The sequence below is a fragment of the Amblyomma americanum genome, chromosome 2 (genome assembly GCF_052857255.1).
Source record: "Amblyomma americanum isolate KBUSLIRL-KWMA chromosome 2, ASM5285725v1, whole genome shotgun sequence".
In the NCBI taxonomy this organism is placed as follows: Eukaryota; Metazoa; Arthropoda; class Arachnida; order Ixodida; family Ixodidae; genus Amblyomma; species Amblyomma americanum.
This window is the reverse complement of record NC_135498.1, coordinates 11869829-11892394: the sequence shown is the minus strand read 5'-3', so window position 1 is coordinate 11892394 and position 22566 is coordinate 11869829. Positions and strand designations below refer to the sequence as shown.

Genomic DNA, 22566 nt, shown 5'->3' with positions numbered 1-22566 from the left:
ATGCTCCGAAGTGGCGCGTGGCGTCTGGGCGCATCGAAGTATAGAGGGGGTGGCGCTTCGGCCGGCGCAGCGAAACCGGCGTAGTGCGACTGACTGCGAGCGACGCGCGCCCGCGTGCTGAACACGTCGGACTATAAATGCACCTTGAACGTAGCTCCTCACGTCGAACATGGCAAAGGGCGTGCAACCAGCAGTCGCTTGCGACCAGGCAGTAGCTCGACAACACCGTTGTTCACACTTGCAAGCACGACCTGCGGGTCGTCTTCTCGTTTGAAGCGAAAACTCTCAGGAATGATGTTTTCACGCGCTTTCGAGAGTTTCGTCTGCTTTGGCCAATGTGAGACGGTTAGGCTTAGCGACAACTACGACAGCCACGGAGCAGCTAAGTTCATTGACGAAAGCTCTCCTCGCTCGCTACTCGCAAGCGTGAATGGGCTCATAATCGGAGGGACACTTCTTTTGTGCTTTTTGGCACGTTTCAGCGCCAGAAATGTTCTTTATAGCGGTAAAATTTTGCTCACCGAGCGCACCCCGTGGAATGCTACACCACATGTCTGCCCGTGGTCTTTTGGGCACTTTTCGGCATCCAAGAGACCTGCGGTTTTCTGGCATCGCAAAGCGTCACGAAAATTTTATTTTCATTTGGATTCTACCACGGGAGACACCAGCGACATGAATGCGACCAGTTCGGGCTCGCTTCCGTTCGCATCCGCTGTAAACAGCTGAAGGCACTCGGCACTCGCTTACTCGTTACTATGCAGGTCATCGGTAGTAGGTTTGGTACTTTTGTGACCTGTTCTGTGCCTGCCTGAGACTAATTCGTCGGCTGTATTAATTTGACACTGCATGCGCAAAAGGGTAGTTGCCACAGCGGCGATGCCTCCGTTCGCCACTTCACTCTAAGTGGGTCAAGCTCTTCGTGCGCTTCGAGTAATGCAGCTTAAAATGCATGCATTTGGGTCGGGACCGGAAGAAATTTCAAATAAAGCGATATTTCGAGTAAAGCGATTTCGTTGTAACGAGGGATTACTGCATATGTGTCATAGTTTGCAGCTTTTAAGCGGGGACACATACCATTTGGGATCAACATTCCTATTTCTTAATGGATTCTGATAAAAATTGGTAGGGTTACTGGTAATGCTTCTGTGATATCACCATAAAAATTTCAAACTGATATCTCAACAACTTTTTCATTTATAAAATTTTCCTCCTTTTCATCTTGTACCAGGCTTGTCCAAAGTGTGTTGCATTCCAAAATAAATGGATGAGATCGTGACATTCTTAGATTTTTTTTATTTACAATGTAAAATGAGTTGATGAGATCGTGACATTCTTAGATTTTTTTATTTACAATGTAAAAGTTTTTAGTTTTCATATTTTATGAGCAGACTGTACAACAGGCATCTAAATAAACAGTGAACAACTAGTCGAATCAGTAAGTCGGCAAACGGTGCGCCGGAAAACCAAGAATGTCATAACCTGAACCATTTCTCAAGGAATGCAGCGAAAAAAACTATCAAAATAGCCCCAGCGGTCACGAAGAAATCGGCGGAACAATCAGAGCAAATGACAAAAAAAAAAACAGTTGAGAAAATGGCTTCCGAAGTTGACCTTTTATTTCATTCATCAAAAGGCACCGGGGTAATAGTCTTTTGTGTCCTTTTTAGCACGGAACTTCTTTGATGCCTTGCCTCGAGATTGAAGTGCTTTTGCTGCCTTTCTTTTCCGCTGCTCTGCGAAGAGCATGTTGGCCAGTTTGCAGCCCAAGTGTCGCAGAGTACTCTGTGTAAGCACGGCAGGTCCCTGCATTGAACTTGCGAACTGCTTCGTTGAGAGCAGTCTCTGTCGCAGTCGAAGGTGCGTTTTTATCTTTTGGCAGCAGTGACCAAATTGCTGAATGAAGGCTCTCAGCAGCATTCTGGTTTTTTTTCTCAAGACAGCGGCTGAGGAGCTGGGCATCAGATAGCCACTGATGAACAGGCAGCAATGCATTTGTGACATGCCTTGCAAGCTGGTACTTGTGGGAGGGCAGAGGTCTGCCCTCTAGTTCTGCAGCCTGGTGTTGGCACCAACTCTGCGGTCCTTGGCGGCAAAGTTCGTGATGTGGGTGTTCATCGGTAGAGGTTATGTGGTAAAAAGTTGCCATTACAGCTTTCTGCATGTCCTCAACGTTGTCGTGATCGTGCAGGGCCTTGCCATAGTAATTTGTTAACTCCTTAATTAAAACCTCAGTAAGGCCTCCTTTCCCACCAATAGGGCGACCCTTTTTGTGACAAGAGCACGCAGGGCTGTGCACATCCTTTCCTTGACATGATTGACACAATCCTCCTTTGTGAAGGGTATAAAACCATATGTCTTATCTTCGCAGAGTGCCAAGAAGGTTCTACTGTTACCATCACAAACAATGTTTGTGTATCGCAAACCATGCTTTTGAAGGGACCTTCTAAATAAGAGTAAGGCTGCTTCAACTTCCATTCTGCCAGATTTAACATCAGTGTTTTTTTGGCAGATGTGGGATGCTTTCCACTCTTCATAACCGTCATCTCCTTCTTTGGAGCCCACCGTGCATCCGTGGCACCGATCTGAAAGTACAACACTGTCGAGCACTAGTCCCGTGTAAAACTGAATGACAGTACGAACACCTATGTGGGACGTGTGGCCACGCGTCAACCCCGTCCCATCATAGACAACTGTCATATTATTATTAAAGGTAGGGTCCATCTCGCTGTGCCAAGAGAACCCGCGACATGCGCGGTGCCTTCATCACTTGATGCTTCCGACACAAAACGCAGCTCCAGGTGCACCTGAATGATGCGCCCGGTGCTCGTGGACGGCGTGGCGTCGTCGCATGAAGTGCCCAGAGAACCCGCAACATGTGCAGTGCCTTCATCACTTGATGCTTCGGGCGATACAGAGCGTGGCGTAGAAAGTTCAGAAGTGCCCCCCGTGCTCGCACACGATGTTTCGCCTGCGTGTGAAGTGCTCGGCAGCGGCTCTGGAACAGCGCCACCAACACTCGTAGCCGCGCATGAAGTAAACGCCTGTGCGCCCGTAACTTCATCAGTGTGCTGCACATCAGAAGTACTTGAAGCAGACGACTTCTTCACCACCGGCGATTTTCGCTTACGGGTGCCATAGGCACGCGCCGTCTTGTACTTCAGAGGTCGCCGACCCATGATCGCCAGTGAAAGCAGCTTCCGAAAATGTGCTCCGTGCGTACTGACGAACATGGCGGCCACGTAATACGTATTCGAAACTATGCTCTAAGCAAGAGACAGACACGGCGAGCCGAGGATCTCTGCGCAAATGACAGTCCCCACGGACACGACGAGCAGCAGAGCCGCAGAGTCAAGATGCGCGCGGAGTAGACGACGCACACGCCAAGGAGACCAATCGCGCAGCGCGCTGTTGTCACGTGGTGCGCGCAGCCAATCAGAAATTAACGTACAACCTTCAAACTTTTGCTTTCTATGCGTTTGTTTCCGCTCTGAGGAGACCGCTGAGGCGGGCAATTTGAAGTCGGAGGAACGCACTTTCTATAGAGACCAAGATGGCCGCGCTACGTTGGGCGGTTGCCGAGAGGTCAGGCCTTGAAAAACTACATTTTTTTGAGACTTAGAAGAAATTTTCTGCCACCCTGATCATAAAACAATGATTTGGTGTACTTTTTGATGGTTTTCGACAATGAAAATTTGTAATTACACAAAACTTGACTTGCAAAAGCAAAAAAAAATATTTCAAAAAATCGCTTTTTTTGACCATTTTCCGCGAGTTGAAAGCCGCATCCCCCCTTAAGGGGAGACGCGGGTCGAAAAATCGGCATTATTTTGAAAATTTTCAATTTTCTGTTTTCGCTTGTTTTATCATCTTTGAACATCCTAATTTCATGCAGCAAAATATGAAAGTAAGATTTGTACGAGAAGTTAGTTAAAAACGTGTCTAAATGACCCGCGGTGACTGAGAAAGTCGCGAGTGCTGCCCAATTTCGGCCATCTTTGAGCTGCCGCCGCTCATGGCAGCGGCGCCGGCCGCCATTGCGGCCACTTGCAAAAATTATGCTAAGCCTTCTTCTTTCGACTGGCACCTCCGTCAGTTTCGTATTTTCACGAGAAAATATAAAGAAAACGCTTTTTTCCCGCGTCTGCGAAGCGCTCCTGTTGTCACGTGACACGAACCCGAGGCCACCATTGGCTGTCGCCGTGTAGTGGAGCCACCCCCGCACTTTCGTATCCGCTCGCGTTGCATCGCCTAGCACAGCTACCGAGCATTTGTTTGCATTATCGGAAGTTTTCGACGATGAACAACGAGAAGAAGCGTAACTTTCGCCTCCACAAGAGCCGGACTGCGCGCCCGTACAGGGGTAAGCGCAAGCAACAGCCAAGGAGAGCCACGAACAGCGACAGAAGCTGCAAGCCCCCTAACGGGCAGGACGGCAGCATGTCATCCAGCGCTGCTGAGTCAAGGCCGTCTGATTTTATCAGTGACACTTTTGACTTCCTGAGCGCGTGGGAAAAAAAGTTGGCAGGGTTCCAGGATGACGAAGCAGCCGAGAGCAGAACCGGTGCAAGCGTCGTTATCTGCGAAGTTGAAGCGCTGACAAGGCTTGTTAGCAGTGCCATGTGCGGGACGTGCAGGAAGTGCCTACTCGTGGTGGTTGACATCAAACAAACGGAAAGGCCTTGCTTCTTTCCTGGAGCTCAGATGTGCAAATGAAGCATGCCCGGCAGCAGCAATTTCTGCTGTGTATACGTCGCGACGCACTGACACCAACAGCCATGAAGGCAGCTACGCAGAGCGCTGCAGTGGAAGCCCCGCGATAGTTTCACTACCAACGTGAAAGCGGTGCTCGCTGCGCGTTCTATAGGCGTCGGGCACAATCAGCTGACGAGGTTTTGCGGCGTTCTTGGCCTACAAAAGCCACTTCCACCATAAGACATTCCAAAACATAGCGAAGAAAATACACATCGCCGCCACCAAAGCAGCCGCCGCCAATCTTGCAGAAGCAAGACGGATAACTGCATTGGAGACTGCTGAGACTGACGTTGCGGTCATGTTTGATGGAACCTGGCAGAAGCGTGGGCACAAGAGACACAATGGAGTTGGCACTACCATTTCTGTGGACACTGGCCTTTGCCTAGACTTCGAAGTGCTGACCAACTACTGCCACGGCTGTAGCAGCCACAAAGCACTTGGTGACGAAGAGGATGAAGTATGGAAGGCCTTTCATTCTCCTGTGTGTGAAAAAAATGTTGAGTGCTCATCGCATGCAATGGAAACAGAAGCAGCACTACGCATCTGGAGCAGGACGCAGTCCTACAACATGCGGTTCACCACATTTCTTAGTGATGGTGACAGCAAGGCATATGCTGCAGTTTCTGACGCACAGGTTTATGGGCCGAAGGCAGTGACCAAAGAGGACTGCACAGACCACGTTTCTAAACGTCTTGGCACTGCACTAAGGAAGTTGAAGACACCACTGCCACGTGGGCAGAAACTTGGTGAGAAGGCCATCCAGAAATTGCAAAACTATTATCAGATTGCAATAACAAGCAACCGGGGCAGTGTAAGAGGCATGTACTGTGCAATCTGGGCATCCTACCTCCATTCGTGCTCCAGCAATGGTGCAAGCAGCCACAGGTTTTGCCCTGATGGGAATGAGTCTTGGTGCAGGCAGAAGAGAGCCCAAGCTCTGGGAGAACCAGCTCCAGACCACACCCCCCTCCTAACCAAAGCCCAAGGAAAAGCAGTGCTGCCAATATACAAACGCTTGACAGACTCGAAACTGCTTACCCGCTGTTTGCGAGGGAAGACTCAGAACGCTGCTGAATCCCTCAACAGCAAGATTTGGATGCTGTGTCCAAAGAGCCGATTCGCATCACGGACTGCAGTGGAGACAGCCACTGCCATTGCAGTCCTGTGGTTCAACAGGGGCCACTCCAGCTTCGAAAAGGTGCTAGAAGAACTGGGAATCCTCCCTTCTAAGCAGCTGGTCAGACTCAGCTTGGAAAGTGACCAGAGCAGAGTTAAAAAGATGTCGTCTAAGCTGACTGCTGAAGCAAAGTCTCATCGCCGCAGCAAGGTGAAGCGAGCACGCACTGAGGACTCCATTCGCAAGAACCGTGAGGGCCAAACATATGCTGCAAAAGAGTTCTAATCTTGTGGGCTAGTGGCCAACATGTTAAACTATATTGCCACCAAGTTTTATGTGATTTGAGACAAAATTTTAGCCTCCAACATACAAATGAACTTTCAATTGAGTTTTTCTCAAATTGGTGTTTTTGCCCGTTTTTAAAGTTTGTGCACACAATTTTTTCCTCTTGTACTTCTTGGATCACAATGAAATTTTGCACAGACGTTCCTTGGGGTGCATAGAGTGTGGAAATCTAGTTTTGTATAATTAGGCTTACCATATTTTTATTAGAGCATCATACCAACAGACTGAAGTACAAAAGAAAATGACACCCTAATTTTCATGAATTTTTTGGCTGAAAAAGATGCAGACAAATATAATTTCACCTAGATTTCAACATTCTGCAGCTTGTAATGAACTACCCAGGATGTTTTAAAATTCTCTGTAATAATGATTACTAATAAAAATTGTGTGCACAAAAAAGGAGCTAATTATACATTTCATGGAGAATAAAAATTGAACTTCTATAGTTATCAAAAAACTGATTACATATTTAAAAACAGAAGCTCAATTTATGCCAGCTGTGCAAATTTCAGCCCTCTAACTTCATTATTAAAAAAAAAAAGTTTTTTCGAGGAGCCTCTCCCCTTAAGGTTACCCCCACGGCATTTACAGGAGAACACTGAGCTCTGGGAATCAGACAACTCATCAAGCACATCTTGACCAGTTTGTGGCCTCACTCCCAAGCAAAAGCAGTACATGAGTGATGGCGCACCTGTCAATCATGTCCCTGAGCTCGTCCAGCAGCTGCGGGGGAGTGCGCACCAGCGATCGCAGTGTGCGTGTGTACCGCCACAGCTGCGTTTCTCCCTGGGCTGGTGCATTGAGGCAGGCCACGTAACCCGTGCCACCCCAGGGGCAGCGCGCTACGGGGCGTGCGTCGTGCACAACCGTTACAGCCTCCACCAGGTCCCTGCCGTATGTTGGGCAGGCTGCACAGCGCAGTGCATTTGTGTGCCCCAGAAGGCGAAGCTTGTCACGTCGTTGCTGCCGTCGCCGGCTTTCCAGGGTATCCTGCGCTCCGAACAGAAATGAGAAATGTGCAGACAAGCCAAAAAGGGTGGCCAAAAGTCATAATGTCACACTTTCTTCCAACAGGCTTCTTCACGGAGACATTCACAACCAACCACACCCACCGATTTACATGACATAAAGGTGGATGCAGAAAGCCAGACACATGAGGCTTCAAACAAGACCAAGAAGGCACTAGTGCGGTTCCTAGTTTTTCAGCGGCATCGAGTCGAAATCTAGTGCTATTACAGTGCACAGAACTACACCATTTTGACTCAGCATTATGGCACAAATATGTGCTTGGTATAAATAAAAAATTTCTGAAACACACAGAATGATGCCAGGAATACAAAATGAAAACGCTGAAAATTCAGATTTTTTTAATCGATTGTTGGTTCCAAATAGCCACGTCTCCCCTAACGTGCTTCACATCACACATACACACACACAGCTGGCAATAAGCCAAAAGCTAGACAACAAAGAGACTAGTGAAAAGGAAGGAAAAGAGAAGGAATTCCCAGAGCCTCCAACTTTCCATGAATTTACCAGACTAACAGAGAAATAAGCTGTGAAGCTGTTGAGAGGACTTTTTTTTTTTCTCTAGTGCCAGTGAACTCACCAAGTAGTAGGGGCTTCTTTGGATGGAAGACTCTGTTGATGACGTAGCACCAGAGGACTTCACCGGAGTGATCACAGTTGTCTTGGCATTTACTGCAGCAGCAAAAAAATAAAAAGTACAGTCAACACAACTAGAAGAATATGAATGGAATTGAGCGCATTTGGCCGGTTCTCTCAGTCGCTCAGATCATGAATGGCAGTTTACCAATACCCCTCAGGAGAAAAGTAGATAGCGACTGTATTCTACCAATACTCACCTATGGGGCAGAAACGTGAAGGCTTACAAAAAGGGGTTCAAATGAAGTTAAGGACAGCGGATCGAGCTGCGGACAGAAAAAATGATAGGTGTAATGTTAAGAAACGCAACAGGCCAGAGTGGGAGAGGGATCAAACACGGCTTAATGACATCCTAGTCGAAATCAAGAGGGGCAAATGAGCTTGGGCAGGGCATGTAATGCGAAAGCATGATCACCAAGAGTAATGGACTGGATTCCAAGAGAAGGCAAGCGAGGCAAGCGTAGCAGGGGAGCGGAAAGATAGCTGGGCAAATGAGATCAAGAAGTTTGCGGGGACAGGGTGGCCGCAGCTGGCACAGGACAGGGTTAATTGGAGAGATACGGGAGAGGCCTTTGTCCTGCAGGGGGCGCAGTCAGGCTGATGACGATGATGACTGGTTTACAGCAGCTGAACAAGACAGCATGCACAGACATGCTGCCGCTGCTAGACCGGCTATGAAGGCTTGCTGCATGTCCTCGTTCTCTGGCCATGATTTCCCTTGAAAATGAACTCTTCTTCTTGCGTTGCCAACACACTCCTCCACTGTCCCCACTTCTGACACGTGACACAGGTGTTCACACCAGAATCATGCGAGCAACTAAATGGCAACGATGGGCGCACGATGCTCGTTCCGTGCCTTTTTTGCAATGTCCTTTTGTTTATTAATGCTTTCAAGCACGAACTGTTGTAAAGTTGCTGACCCGATTTTTCGAATACAAACTTCATGCTCCCCATGTTCCACTTGCAAGCGATGTTATAGACATTATCTGAGCCACAGTCATGCTTTCGTCATGTCTGCAACAACTCACGTCATGATAGAGTAATATCATTATGTTACAATACCAGACAGTGCGACGCGGCCGCAGGTCATGCCACGAATGAATGCACATGCCGCGCGAAGCAAGCAGAGCCCGTTTCCATGGGCAATGACGCTCGTGAAGACCGAAAGGGGTAACCCATGGGTACACGTGAGCGGAAGCAAGCACCTCCAATGCATGCCCTCACTCTCCCCATGCGCGGTGTTGCGCCGTCCAAGCCGTGGTAGATGCCGCAGGTGTCCCGTTTTCAACGAGATTGTGGGCTCTTTGCAGGCCATCACGATGGCAATGCTAAGAGCATGCCATTATTTCAACGGCAGCCATGAGGAACACATAGCTAAGCCTATCCGAGCCAGCTCATACGATCATAAGAGTTCCTTAGTGTACCCTAGAGGGAAAGCTGGAGGCTTTTCACTTCATCCACCATGGACGCCCGAGGCATGCTGGGAAGACAGCAAACTGGATTGACATCTAGTGGCTTCTTGACTGTTTTGGTTGTTCAGTTTTGTTTTCATTACTGCAGTTTTCACTGATGGTTTTGTGAGCTATGTGGTTGTGTAGTGCAGCTACGCATGCAGTTCATTTGAGATCTGAAGCATCCGAAGCCGCTTGACTCGAAGTGAACTGAGCACAGTGTCTCGTGCCTGCGAGGCCTAAATTCCGTTTGCAAACTCACTGGGAGCTATTTATGTAGCAAGCTGGATTTTGCTCAGTGGAGACCTGTGCTGCCTGTGCAATTATGAAAGAAGGGAATAAGTGCGTGCGTGCGTGGGTGTGAACTGAGAATGCAACAGTCCGCTGCTGTGACCACTCTGCAGATTTCTCGTAGGAGTCTCAGAGACAGTTTAAAAGTGCAAAATTAAGGAGGGACACCCCTCTTAGAACTATCTTTCTTATTACTAGATAAATATTCATTAAACTTACCCAGTTTACGTATATCAATATGGTGATTTCAAATATGCTTTAAGTTTTTCTGTGCAACAAGTTGTTCTCAAAATATTGTGCAATCTTTGCTTGGAACATGCAGGTACCTTAATTTTGTAACTATAAATGCCATGGTGAAGTTCAGCATACAGACATGATCTAGAATGTCCATGGTGTGCAATAAGACAAAATGGTTGTTTTAGTTTAAAAGAACTCCTATTTGGGTTAGATGGTTCATTTCGATCCAGAAAGGCGCTCGTCCTGCGTCGTTCTTCTACTGAGTCTGTGTGTTTTTTCGGCGCTACTGTTTTCCTTTCTGGTTGTTTTAGGCCCATTTGAACAGAAGTTACAGCAAATTAAACTTTACCGGGAAAAATTCAATATGGCAGCTCATTGAAATGTATTTTTAAAATTATGCAGATTGGCAACCGGTCTTGATATAGTCTTACTGCACTCCCTATTAGTTTATCTTTCCAACAAAAAGGAATTATGACGCTAGCCCGCCCAGGTTCAGAGATATCAACCCTGCACTATTGCAAATGCATCAAAATTGGTGTTTTGAGAAAATGACGAAGAACATTTCCAACGATGTTTATGGAAAAGGAACGAGTCGAAGCTCATAGAAATGCACCAGGGTCATACCCAGGGTGCATTTTACCTTTCTTCCTTTTTTGCCATTTTAATGACGCCCACAGATGACACACTCTTCCTAACGGAGCCTCAGAAACAAGACGCGACGAAAGGCTGTTCTATCGCGTTGCCGCTAGCGTCAATTCAAAACGAAGTATCACTCGTTCATGGGCCCTAGCTTCAATCACATAACTATCGGTGACAATTCCAGCGTCGATGCGCATGCGGTTGGCATAGACTCAAACTGCATATTCGTTGTTTTGCCTAAGAGCAGAGCCGGCAACGGCAATGGCAATGCTCGTCGTTCACGGCGTGGGCGGCCCTGGTGTTGGACAGGGGCAGTGTGCCAACGACACTGACTTCGTTCTGCTGAGGTTACGTCAATTCCAGCATCGATGCATATGTGGTTGGCATTGACTAGAACTGCGCATTCGTTGTTTTTGCCCGGGAGCAGTGCCAGCGCTAACACTGGAGGTGCATCATCGCCCACGGCACGGGTCCGCGACGCGCTTCGCGGTAGTTCACGACGCGGCTGGCAACGCGCCAACCACACCTTGACCTTCGCCCTGCAGAGGCTGCGTCAATTCCAGCGTCAAGTCGAACTGCGTTTTCCTCGTTTTTGCTTGGGAGCGGAACGGGCAACGGCACTGGCAATGCGTCGTTATTCATGGGGCGGGTCCGCAACGCGTGGTCGTTCCATGATGCGGTTGGCAGCGTGCCAACCACACTTTGATCTTCGCTCTACAGAGGCTGCGCTAGTCTAGGCTTCTTGTGCCTTTTGCGTTTTCTCCATTTCCGGGCGCCGAACCGATGCTGCAAGTGATACCGCGCGGTGAAGACTCTCTCAAATGCTGCCGCACTTCTGGAAAAACAAGCCTAACCCGACGCCTAACCATTCACAGAGCGCCATTTTGGTCACATGGCTTTTCTAACCAATGAAAATGCGGCACACGCGTTCTCTTTGTGGTTGATTTGTCCGCGAACAGAAGAATCACCGTGTTGCTTACCGGTTGTAAAAAAAAGCTGGAGGCGCGAGTTTTCCAACCAGACCAAAACAGCGTCGGGGGAGCGCGTAGGTACCGAGCGACGGTGAGACATGATTTGACCTCAATTTAAAAGGCAACTCGTGCGCTTTCGGGAATTTAAATGGCTATTACGAAGCAAATACTGGTTATTTCTTTCCTAAAATTCGATGTTAGGTGCAAAATGACCTCGTGAATCAAGTATGACAAAATTAAAAAACCAATTTTTTCGCGAATTTTCGGCCCGAAAGAGCTGTGTCCCCCCCTAAGTATTTCGACAAGCACAACTTATGATAACCGTACCCGTCAAGGATAGCGTTTGATTCATTTCGAAGACTGGCGGTGGCCGCACACTGCATGCAGGAATGACTTCCACTTCATGAATTATTTCACAAAAATACCCGCATGTTGCACTTGTCAGCATGAACAAGGCCGTCACTTAATTGTGGTAGGAGAGGTTTGCGCTTCCTATTTAACGTTTTTCGTGGAAAAATCTGTCAACGCAGCGCCAGGACATGCCAAGAGCTGGCACTTAGTGTGCGCAAACTAGTTTCTCATAGAAAAGCGGGGGCTCAGGTAAGTTTCTCGCGGCAGGGACATAGGGTGCGCCCTGCAATAGCAGACTTCACCAATGAAACGTTCCTATTTTTCACAATGTGAAAAAAAAAAGCTTCTGAAGTGTAGCATTTTAACAATTAACAATTTTTTTGCAAGAATAATTGGTCTAAGAAGCATGTCTGTTAAACGGAAAAAAATTATTCTCCACCGTTAGCTACGTCTGGCAGCATGAAGAGAAAGCCCATCACGCCATTGGCAAATTCAGTGCTCTTCTGATTTCTGGTCACTTACAGTTCCCGACCGATTTTTCGGACTCAAAGGAACCCGAAAAATGGCCCGAATAATCGAACAGTCCAAAAAATCTGCTAAGTACAAAAAAATTACTTTATTGAGATGAAATCGGCTTAAAAATGTCACTGATTTGACCTCGCGACAAACTTCTCTTGCTGGCGACGATTTGCACATGTATTTGCGCCAAAGTTGTGCTTTCACTGTACACACTAGACAGCAAGGTCACCGCATTTAGTTGGAATACTTCCCACGCTTCTTTGACGGACCCGGCGGGGCCATGTTGTCCACAACCCGAGTGTGCACCACACCGCTCGAACACAAAAAAATAAGGCACTTTTCTTTCAAAGTGGCGGAACCGCCGGACGCAATCACAAAACCGCGAACGGATGTAACATCGTGAAGACTGAGCGCCACTCGGTCGACGCGGTCAGAGAAACCCAAGTGACGAAACGGCGAATGGCAAACGTATGAGACCCGCCCCGGTGGCTCAATGGTTAGGGCACCCGGCTACTCATCAGGAGTACCCGGGTTGAAACCTGACCGCGGTGGCCGCGTTTCGATGGAGGCGAAACACAAAGGCATCCGTGTGCTGTGCGATGTCAGTGCACGTTAGAACCCCAGGTGGTCGAGATTATTCCAGAGCCCTCGACTATGGCACCTTTTCCTTCCTTTCTTCTCTCAGTCCCTCCTTTATCCCTTTCCGCCGAGATGTGAGATAGCTCCTGCACAATTTCCATCCCGCAACAACCAATTTTCAACGTATGGGACAAGCGATAACTGCCTGGGACAAGCGATAACTATGAGGAGACTGATGGTGCCTCATCGGGGTCCGAAATATCCTACAAGTCCAAATTATTGGAGTCCGAATTACCTGTTGGCTACTGTATTGCGATGTACAGTTACTATATTTTATTACAGGACATACTGATTGCAAAAAAACGCTTCCTTGCAACATATAATTTGCGAAAATTTGTGTTTCTGCAGTCGTAGTCATGATTTAGGGCCAAGCCAAAGTATGCCTTGCTGTCTTCCTGGCATTCCCAAGGTGGATGAAGTGTTCTTTCATGACTCCTTCAGAAACTCGCATAGACAATGGCACCAGCGTTCCCTCTAGGTAATATTTAGAAACTCTATGCATCCGATTGACTGCATTTAAATCCAAGATGGTGCCTTCCACAGCGGCAGATAACTGGTTGGTTGCGAAAGTGATGCCTGCCTAAAAAACGATTTCTTGGCAAAAAAATAAAAACAATCTTCACTGTACTGCGTGCATCTATTTTAGTCCGAAAATAGAACACTTGCTTTCACATTGTCTGAAATATCAGTCATGAAAATGTGTACGTTCCTAGGAGGTGTGTGACAGTTCCTCATTCATATCGTGCAAGTCCAAATTATTGCAGTCTGAAGAATCGGTTGGCTACTGTAATGCCATGTGGTGAAATGTTACAAAAGCAAAGCTGTCAAGACGTCATCAAGACTGTGAAGTCCGAAAGCTCATTTCTTCGTTTAGCGCACGTCGCTGTTTTATGCATGACCACGAGGTTTTAGATTAGGAGTGCCACAAACGCTGCGTCGCACCTTATTTTCTGAATTTCTCCACTGGTCACGTCATCCATCGCTCAACAACAAAAGCTTACACTGCAACCTACTGAAGCCTTCGAGATCAGCGATTACAAACAGCTGGGTACAAATCTTGCATCTCATGCTAGTTGCCGTCACCATGCTGCCGCTGAGAGTCCTCCCTCTTTGCTTATCCGACCTCACACCTCGCACCCAATTTTAATGCGATAGTGTTAAAGGCACCGCTACTTAGAAAATCCGACATTGGCATTGTCACCAAAAAATCACAAGCAAGACTATGGCAAATGGTGCCCACCTAGGTCACCTTGGTCATGTGACCTTGCAGAGTCACCACAACCTGCACACCGTGGCAGGTGGCAGTTAAATTAATGATTGGTCACTCAGGAAAAGCAGCCTGGGCCACACAAGGCCCACCGCTGGGAGCACCTGCCATCGCAGAGCAGCGGCGCATTGCTTAACTGCTGCACCACTGCACCAGGAGGGGTACGAGGACTCCCAGGGATCTATGAATAATAAAATTAGAGCATGACCTTCTGCCTATATAGGAATTAACCCATACAGTAGCGCATCATATTCTTAAGGCGGAGCTTAAGAGTCCGCTCCACATCACTTTCAAAGAGGCGGTGCAGCCTCGCGTGAACCTTTCTTGGTTCGCCGCATGCCCAGGACACCCAAGCAGGGCTGCGCATAGATCGAATTATCGGTGGTAGCATCCATTCATGTTCTAATTTAATTAACAAGCTCTATTTTACATAGACTTGTATGATGCTTGGACGGACCAAGTTGTACAGTTCAAATTATTCAAATATTCAAATTAATGAGGTTTCAATTAATGACCTTTCACTGTATCACTTGCAAGTAGAGCATGGGATATGACAAAACTCGAAATTATTAGCACCAGTTTTTCTCAGTAAGCCGATTTCTTTTAGTTCGCCAATTTTCCATACTTTGAATATTTTGACCATTTTTCAGATCACTTACAAGTCCTAAAGATCAGTAAGCAATTGATCACAATTCCAAACATTTGTGTGCATTTCTTGGCGATACTAAACCTATGAATTTTCACTAACGGGAGGTTAGTTTTGCAGAGCACCTTCCCCAAAAATTAATTACAAAAGCTATCAGCTCCCTCATTAGCCCCCTGCGTGCACCAACGAGTGAAAACCAGTAGCTTGATATGAAGGCTTTTTTCCCTAAGAATCATAACTCGGTGTTTTATTTCCTTAACATCGCTTTGTCATATACCAAACCTGCCTGGGTCTAGCAAGGAAGACACAAAGATTCAAAACGCTAAAAGTAAAAATGAATTGACTGCACCGATTTCCACTGTTATCAAGGCTAAGGCTTGGGGTAATAGTAGAACAGACACGGCTACTCGGCAAATTTATCCCAGCATTAACTAAAATTCTGACACCGCCAAACACATCTGTTTTTCAATGCAAAGGCGCACAATAATGCCCATCATCAAATGACACAGGAACTCACAGGAATCCACAAACAGGCTGCATCATATCACAACCTGATGAAGTCCAGCAATAACGTGCCATGTGCTGCAGCACGGTATATGGCCCAACCAGGCCCAACTACTAGAAAAAAGGCAGATGAACGATGCCCAACACAAGAATGTAGGGCAAAGCAGCAGTGAAATGCCAGGCTCACAATCCCCGAGTACCGAAAGGCCGAATGAGAGTGAAAGCAGCGCGGCTAACAACAGAAACAGCACAGGAAGGAAAGGAACCGTGCCAGGAAGCTATCTTGCATCACAGCTCATTTGCAATAAAATGGGCCCCTTCACTTGAGATGAATCAAGCTCAATACTTACCAGTTTTGGTCACTCCAGTCGGTGTCGTCTGACTGTTCGCGTTGAGAGGGGAGACGCGCATGACTGGCTTTGCACCCAATGCAGCCGAGACTGGAGTTGAAGCAGGGCTGCCCGCAGCACTGGTCACAACTCGTCCCATTTGGCTCAGCGCTGCATGGAGAACATGCCGCTTGCCTCAGTCTCCTCACCGGTGTTGCCATTATCGTAACCATCATCATCATCACAGTCATCATCCCAGCAACACCCATGACAAAGGCCCCTCCTGCTGATCTCTAATCCTGTCCTGCGCCAGCTGTAGCCACCCATTCCAATAATCAGTCATTAACGCATGAACAGCACTTTGGTCATTTAACAGAGAAGTAGCTAGCTTTCAGACCACAAAAACCCGCCAAATTTAGGAGCACTCTCTCATGGTGACCTTGGCAATGGCAGTGCACAGCAGTGGCTTCAGTTGCAGGTGGACCAATCTTGAAGAGAAAATGGCCTTAAGTACGCCCTCCCTGACAAAAACCTATACCGCGATGGCTGAGCCAACGAGGCGGTCAAATTAACAGCCACCCTCACCCGTCGTGGTCCTGACCACGGCCTGGCCCGCAGACGTGGCCAGCATGACCGTCTGATGCTGCTGCACCTGCGCAGCACCGGCCGTGGTGCCATCAGGCACACCCTGTGGGGACTGCTGGGCGGCGGCCGGTGTCAGCAGCAAGTGCTGGCCGCTGGTCGTCTGCACAATGCGCCCAATGCCAAAGGGCACCGCTACCCGTGCAGGACCAGCCCCGTGCGCCGATGGCTGGATCTGCAGCGTGATGGGCGAACCCATCACCTGCTGGCCACCGGTGCCGCCCACTGCACAAGAAGAAAGCGGCCATTTTCTCGAGCAGAATGGGAAGCCAATTCCTAAACGACTAACCAGCCATAAAGACGACAGCAAAAGCTACGGGTTTGTGAACATCACATTGCCTGGTTGCGAACCAAATGAGAGAATGATAGCTATTTATGGCAAACCAAGTATATTTCCAAAATACGAAACATTTAGCACCATGCAGATACAAGGCCTAGCAGTACCGTGCATTTATGCCAAGTGCCAGTAACTGACCCTCTGTGGACAAATGGCAAATGCTACTGCCATTTAGAAATGTCATGACGTTTAAAGAGTTCAGGCAAGCTAAAAATTTACTGCTTTTATAATATTCGTTCCGATACTTCGCATACAGAAATATTGCACAAATTGACTCTTAACAGCAAATATAATGCACAAGGAATACAAAATTTAGAATTTTATGCTTTGATTTTGATTCCCATTAAGTCACTGGGTGGCAACATCAAAGCAGGACCACATATGTAAATAATGGTTTATGGGGTTTAATTTCCCAAAGCGACTCAGGCTATGAAAGATGCCGTAGCAGGGGGCTCTAGAAAATTTCGACCACCTGGGGTTCTTTAACGTGCACTGACATTGCACAATACATGGGCTAACATTTCACCTCCATTGAAATGCGACCAGCGCGGCCAGGATCGAACCAGAGTCTTTCGGGTCAGCAGCCGAGCACCATAACCATTGAGCCACCACAGTGGCAATATGTAAATATGTAATGAAAACACAGAACCTTGCTTGTAAGATTCCTCATCCAAGAGACAAGAACTGCTCTCCAGTATGCGTCTGTTATAAGGGATTCAACTGTACTATTCCACTGAAACCATTTGTTAAAATGTAGCCACTGCTGCTAGGAATTCAAGATTTGGACCTACCGACAATGCTCCCCAACAGGGCTATTAAGGGAAGACACTGGTCTTGAAATGCTCAAAAAATGATAAAATTTCCGATTCTGCAAAAATGGCACTTTCTGGATCAACACAAGTTCATGCCTAAAATTTTTAAAGTCAAAATTCGACCTCAAACTACTAAAACAGCTATATATTTCGTGCCTGCGAAGCCCAGAACTGGCAATTTCAAAGCAAAATGTGGCAGGACTTCATGGCCATCGCTTCCCAAAACCGTGCCCCCAATGGCCGCCATCTTGGTTTTGTTTGAAAGCTGGGCCCCTTCCAGACTACCTGGTATTACTCACTACAGTGAAATTTTTGAAGAGCCCCCATTCCACTATTTTCTGAGGCCTATACAATGACCTCCAAATGGCTGGCATGCACACTTCAAAAGCAATTTCCTCAGCTTCGTGTTTTCTGCCAACATGGCTAACCTTAAGGAAGTTTTTATTATGTTTTTATGGTGCAATTTCAGTTAACTCTATACCGTTGAATTCAGAAAGAACTAAACAGTGGAGCTATGCTGCTTTTGTTCAGCTGAGCCAAATATTCCAGATTTTGTGAACCATAATTTCACCTAATTATACTTCCTAATTATGGTGCTTAGACATATTTAATTTTTATATGATGATGTACTTCAACAACAATATAATTAGCATAGCTTCAGATGGCAGGTCATTGGCTACAGCCCCATTTCAATCGAACTAAAAAAAATGTAGAAAGAGTTAACAATCCGTAAAAATTTAATTAGGCTTCAGTTATTTTTGTAATTGAGATATATTGAAACTAATAATATTTTTGAAAACGGGAAGAAGAAACACATATGCACTGCTAATACGATATCTTTAATAATAAAACTTGTCATCTCAAGACCCGCATCTCGAAATGGAGAGGCAGGCCTCAACTCTTTCGCTACCACGCCATAGGCGACCGTGAGCATATGACCGATGTTTTGAAAAAGCGATCGTGGCCATCTTGGTTTCATTTGGAAGAGCTGCTTTTCGTTTTGAATTTCGCGCAGTTGCTGCTCTTTTATGCTTATTGGATGAGGGAGAAAATGCCGCCAAAAAGCAGTCGCAACGCGCGATGCTATTCGCTAGTCGGTGCACGTGACTGAAATTTGCTATCTGATTGGCTGAAGGGTCTCGTGTCGTCTGCTGGAAGCGTCTGTTGAGCGCAAGCGGTAGCCATCTAGTCAAGGTGTGTTCGCTGGTGCATCTCGCGACGATGTCAACGCCGGCGCCAAAGTTCCGCACGACTCACAGATATAAGAAAAAGAGGAAAAAATCGCTTATTAACAACCTGAAGAAGAGCGCCACGGTCACCTCGAGCACTGCGGACACCTCAAGCGCCGTGGATACGACTCCGCCAGCAGATTGGGAGGTGCCGTCCGAGCTAGGCCTGACTGCGGCGTCGGTCGCGGAAGCCTCATCGGGCAGCAGTCGTGTTCGTCATGACACCCGAATGCTGCAAACTTGTGAGATCGAAGAAATGGACAAGAAAGCTCAGGAGAAACTTCAGCAGATGGCATCAGCGGCAGCAACAGAGCGCAAGGCAGCGTTCTTCGGTGGAATGGGAGACTCCGCAAGTGCCCCACCCAGCGATACCTTCTCCATCGTCAGCTTGCGTTTGGTGAACGAGATGCTCGCGTCAGTGAAGTGCAAAGTATGGAACGGCGACGTGACGATTGAAAAATCCGACAGAGAGTACGGCCTCGCCGCCAAACTGACCCTGACATGTGAGAACTGTGGCGACATTTCATCTCGATGGAGTTCGCCGCGTGTGGAGACCGACCAGACAGTTAGCCCGTTCGTGGTGAACATCCTCGCCGCGCGCGCGATGCAGTCAACGGGAAACCAGCGTGCCGCATTGAATGACATATTTTCGGTGATGAATATTTCCCACCGCGGTCTGCATTCAAAAACTTGGCAGAAATACGTCAAGAAAAAGTTGACGCCCGCGGTGGACTGTGCGGCTCAGAAGTTGACTTCCGACTGCGCGCGATCAGTTCGGGAAGTTTACACAGAGTTGAATTTCGGGAATCCGGGCAACATCGCGGTGTCATTCGACGGCTCATGGATGACACATGGGCATTCATCACACATCGGCGTCGGAACTGTGATTGAACTGTTCACAGGGCTTGTTCTTGACTTTGTTGTTCTGAGCAATTTTTGCGCCGGCTGTGAGCAGGGCCCCAAAGACGACGACCCGGCGTACCCATTGTGGAAGCAGAGCCACATCTGCCAAAAAAACACATCCAAGAAGGCTGGTGAAATGGAGGTTGAGGCTGCCCTGGAATTTCAGCGTTCCCTGCAGCAACACAACCTCCGTTATACCACAATGCTGTCTGACGGGGACAGTCGCACGTTCCCCGCTTTGGAAGAAGCTGAAGTGTATGGATATATTGAAATCCATAAGGAGGATTGTGTGAACCACGTGCAGAAACGCATGGGCACTGCTTTGCGCAACGTGGTTACCAAACAGAAAGGTGCTGCTGGAGAATCGCTTGGTGGGAGAGGCAAGCTCAAGCAAGATTTGATCGCTAAATTGAGCTCTTATTATTCGTGGGTGCTCAAATCCCACATAGGTGATGTGGAGGCCACGCACAAAGCTGCGATGGCCACCTACCATCATGTGACGTCCAACGACTCCACTTCAAATCACAGCCTCTGTCCAACAGGCCCTGATTCTTGGTGCCGGCAGAATGCGGCAGAGGCCAGAGGCGAGGCAATGCCACCTCATCGGCACAATCTACCTCTTCATGTCTGCAATGCCTTACTGCCTATATACGAAAGGCTTTCAGACAGGAGACTGCTAGAACGCTGCCAACGAGGCAAGACTCAAAACAACAATGAGAGCTTGCACTCAATGATATGGTCCCTTGCTCGAAAGGAAAGGCATGCCTCTCTCTTCACAGTGCAGGCTGCTGTGGCTGAAGCAGTGATGAAGTTCAATGCAGGGAGCGAAAGAACTGCTGCACGTATACTGCAAGAGCTCAGCCTAACGCCTAGCCCCCAGACAACCAAGCGCATGCGGGAAAAAGATGTCCAGAGGAAAACAGCATCTGTGCAGAAGCGCAAATCTGCAGAAAAGCTTCAGCACACACTGAAAAAGCGCCATTCCAATCACTCTGGTCAGACAGACTACGTCCCAGGAGGCTATTAGGTGTCTGCTAATGCCAGTATGTGAATAAATTTGAAGTACTTTGCCATAAACAACACTTTATTTGTTTTTGTCGTTTTTCTCAAAATGGAAATTTTGGACTCGTAGCAAATCCCAAATTAGCATATCTCAGCATATATGGCAGATAGAAACACAATTCTTTTTTTAGCACGTAGCCATATGTGTACACTAGGCAATGTTGGGAGCAGAATTTGTAATTAAAGTTCAGAAATTTTTTAATTTGCCCTATTTCTCGATTGCAAGTTAGGCACTATTTGTACCTTGAGTTTCAATGTCTTTAAAAATTTCTTATGACGGCAAAATCAAAAAACTGTTTCCAACATTTCATCCCTTTCAGTTTGTAGAACCTAACAAAGTGCAATTTATTAACTTTTTTAATGTGCTTTTTCTCTTAATTGTACTTATTAATAAAGGGTATTAATTAAGTGTATCTCAGGAACTAATCAGCCTATCACGCAACCAATGACATTTTTGGAATCAGCACGAAAAACTAGCCAAGGGTGTGTAATTTGATTAAATTTGGTGCAGAAACAAAAATCTTTTCTTTAAGAGCAGTCTCCCCCCTTAATGGGGAAGCTCAGGCGTCCAACAACTTTTCTTTTTACTTTCCACTGCACACTCTGTGCTCAAGGGAGCGCCGAAAATTGATGGAAGGGCCGCTGTGCCAATCGAGGCGGCACCGCCACTCGGAACGGCAGCGGTGGGTGTCGGTAGCTAATGTAAGAGCCGACGCCATTCATGCGTAGCTTCTCTTTGGCTCCGACGCATACGACTACTGCCGGCTGCGTTTCTCACAAGTTTTTAATGTAGTGCTTCGTCAGTCGTCATTTGTGCTCCAGGTTTGGCAGCGACTGGTGCTCGTTCACAGCTACATTCCAGATGGCTGCCATTCTTTACAATGAGGAAACGAACAGCTGCGCGCCAGGCCACAAGGTACGGCAGGTGCAGCGAAGAAAATTTTCAGCTGTTCCACGCGGTGTCGTGATGTGGCTGTTTGCGATGTGCAGGACTTCACTGGATGACGACGTTAGAACGACATACTGTGGGACCGCAGCATCGATCAGGACGGCAGTGCTAGTGAGGACGATGGCGCAAGTGTGGACGATAGTACAGTCACTAATGCATTTTCGTTTTGGAATGTGCTGTAAGCGGCGGCCACTGGATAATGGTATCGCATTAACTATTAAAGGTCAAGGTAAACAACCTCAATGTTATTTTTCCCCGTAAATGTGATATGAGAAAGGGGGGGGGGGGGGGGGGGGGTCGACTTACAATTCTATAAATACAGTAGGTCGAGGTTTTAATGTGACAGCATTAAGGGCCCCGTGTCGCATAAAAGCCGGTGTCGTCAGCGTTGGCCGTGAGCGAAAAATCCCTCCTCCTCCTCATCGCAATGTACGCCACTGCCCTAACAGATAGCGCGCGATGGCAGCACCTCCCACTCCTCTCGTTCGGGCGGTGGGGCCGTGCGGGCACGCAGGAATCACGCGGTGAGTGGCGAATAACGCAGCGCGCATCGCGTTCCCCTCGAAGCTTGTGGCTTGCTGTCCGTTCATTCGGCACGGAAGCTATGTTGGCGTTCGTGGCATCGGGTTTGTCGAGAACGATGTGCCAACAAACTACGACTGCAAGTTAAGTCCCGCGCGCTTCGGCAAGGCGCCTGGCAGCGCTTCTACTGTGGTTTGCCGCTCCGCGCATCCATTTCACTGTACGTAGCAGAACAATTTGTCTAACGGACAAGGCGTTGCGCCGAACAGGCGATGGCGTTCCGTGGAATCCCTGGCAGTGCTGCAACACGCTGTCGCGTTCCACTCTTAAAGGAGAAGCTTAAGCGTCCACCAATTTTTTTCCAAATAATATTACTAAAAGGTCACCCCT

The 22566-nt window shown here is 47.7% G+C and overlaps 2 protein-coding genes across 28 annotated transcripts in view; one reads left to right on the top strand and one right to left on the bottom strand.

The window, feature by feature from the left end:
• dom (domino helicase) overlaps positions 1-22566 on the bottom strand; it is a 149138-nt gene that overhangs the window by 60223 nt on the left and 66349 nt on the right. For 23 of the 27 annotated variants that reach the window (XM_077653115.1, XM_077653121.1, XM_077653129.1 and 20 more), the window contains exons 18-21: positions 16306-16587; positions 15742-15891; positions 7821-7912; positions 6906-7204 (exon numbers count right to left, since the gene is read on the bottom strand). In XM_077653115.1, coding sequence (XP_077509241.1) covers positions 6906-7204; positions 7821-7912; positions 15742-15891; positions 16306-16587 — 823 coding nt within the window. The remainder of the gene's footprint in view (positions 1-6905; positions 7205-7820; positions 7913-15741; positions 15892-16305; positions 16588-22566) is intronic. The other 4 variants (XM_077653132.1, XM_077653131.1, XM_077653141.1 and 1 more) reach the window with 1 other exon arrangement.
• On the top strand, positions 4935-6278 carry LOC144120579 (uncharacterized). The gene has a single exon (XM_077653144.1). It carries the CDS (start codon positions 5051-5053, stop codon positions 6152-6154), a length of 1104 nt encoding a protein of 367 aa, XP_077509270.1. The 5' UTR covers positions 4935-5050; the 3' UTR covers positions 6155-6278.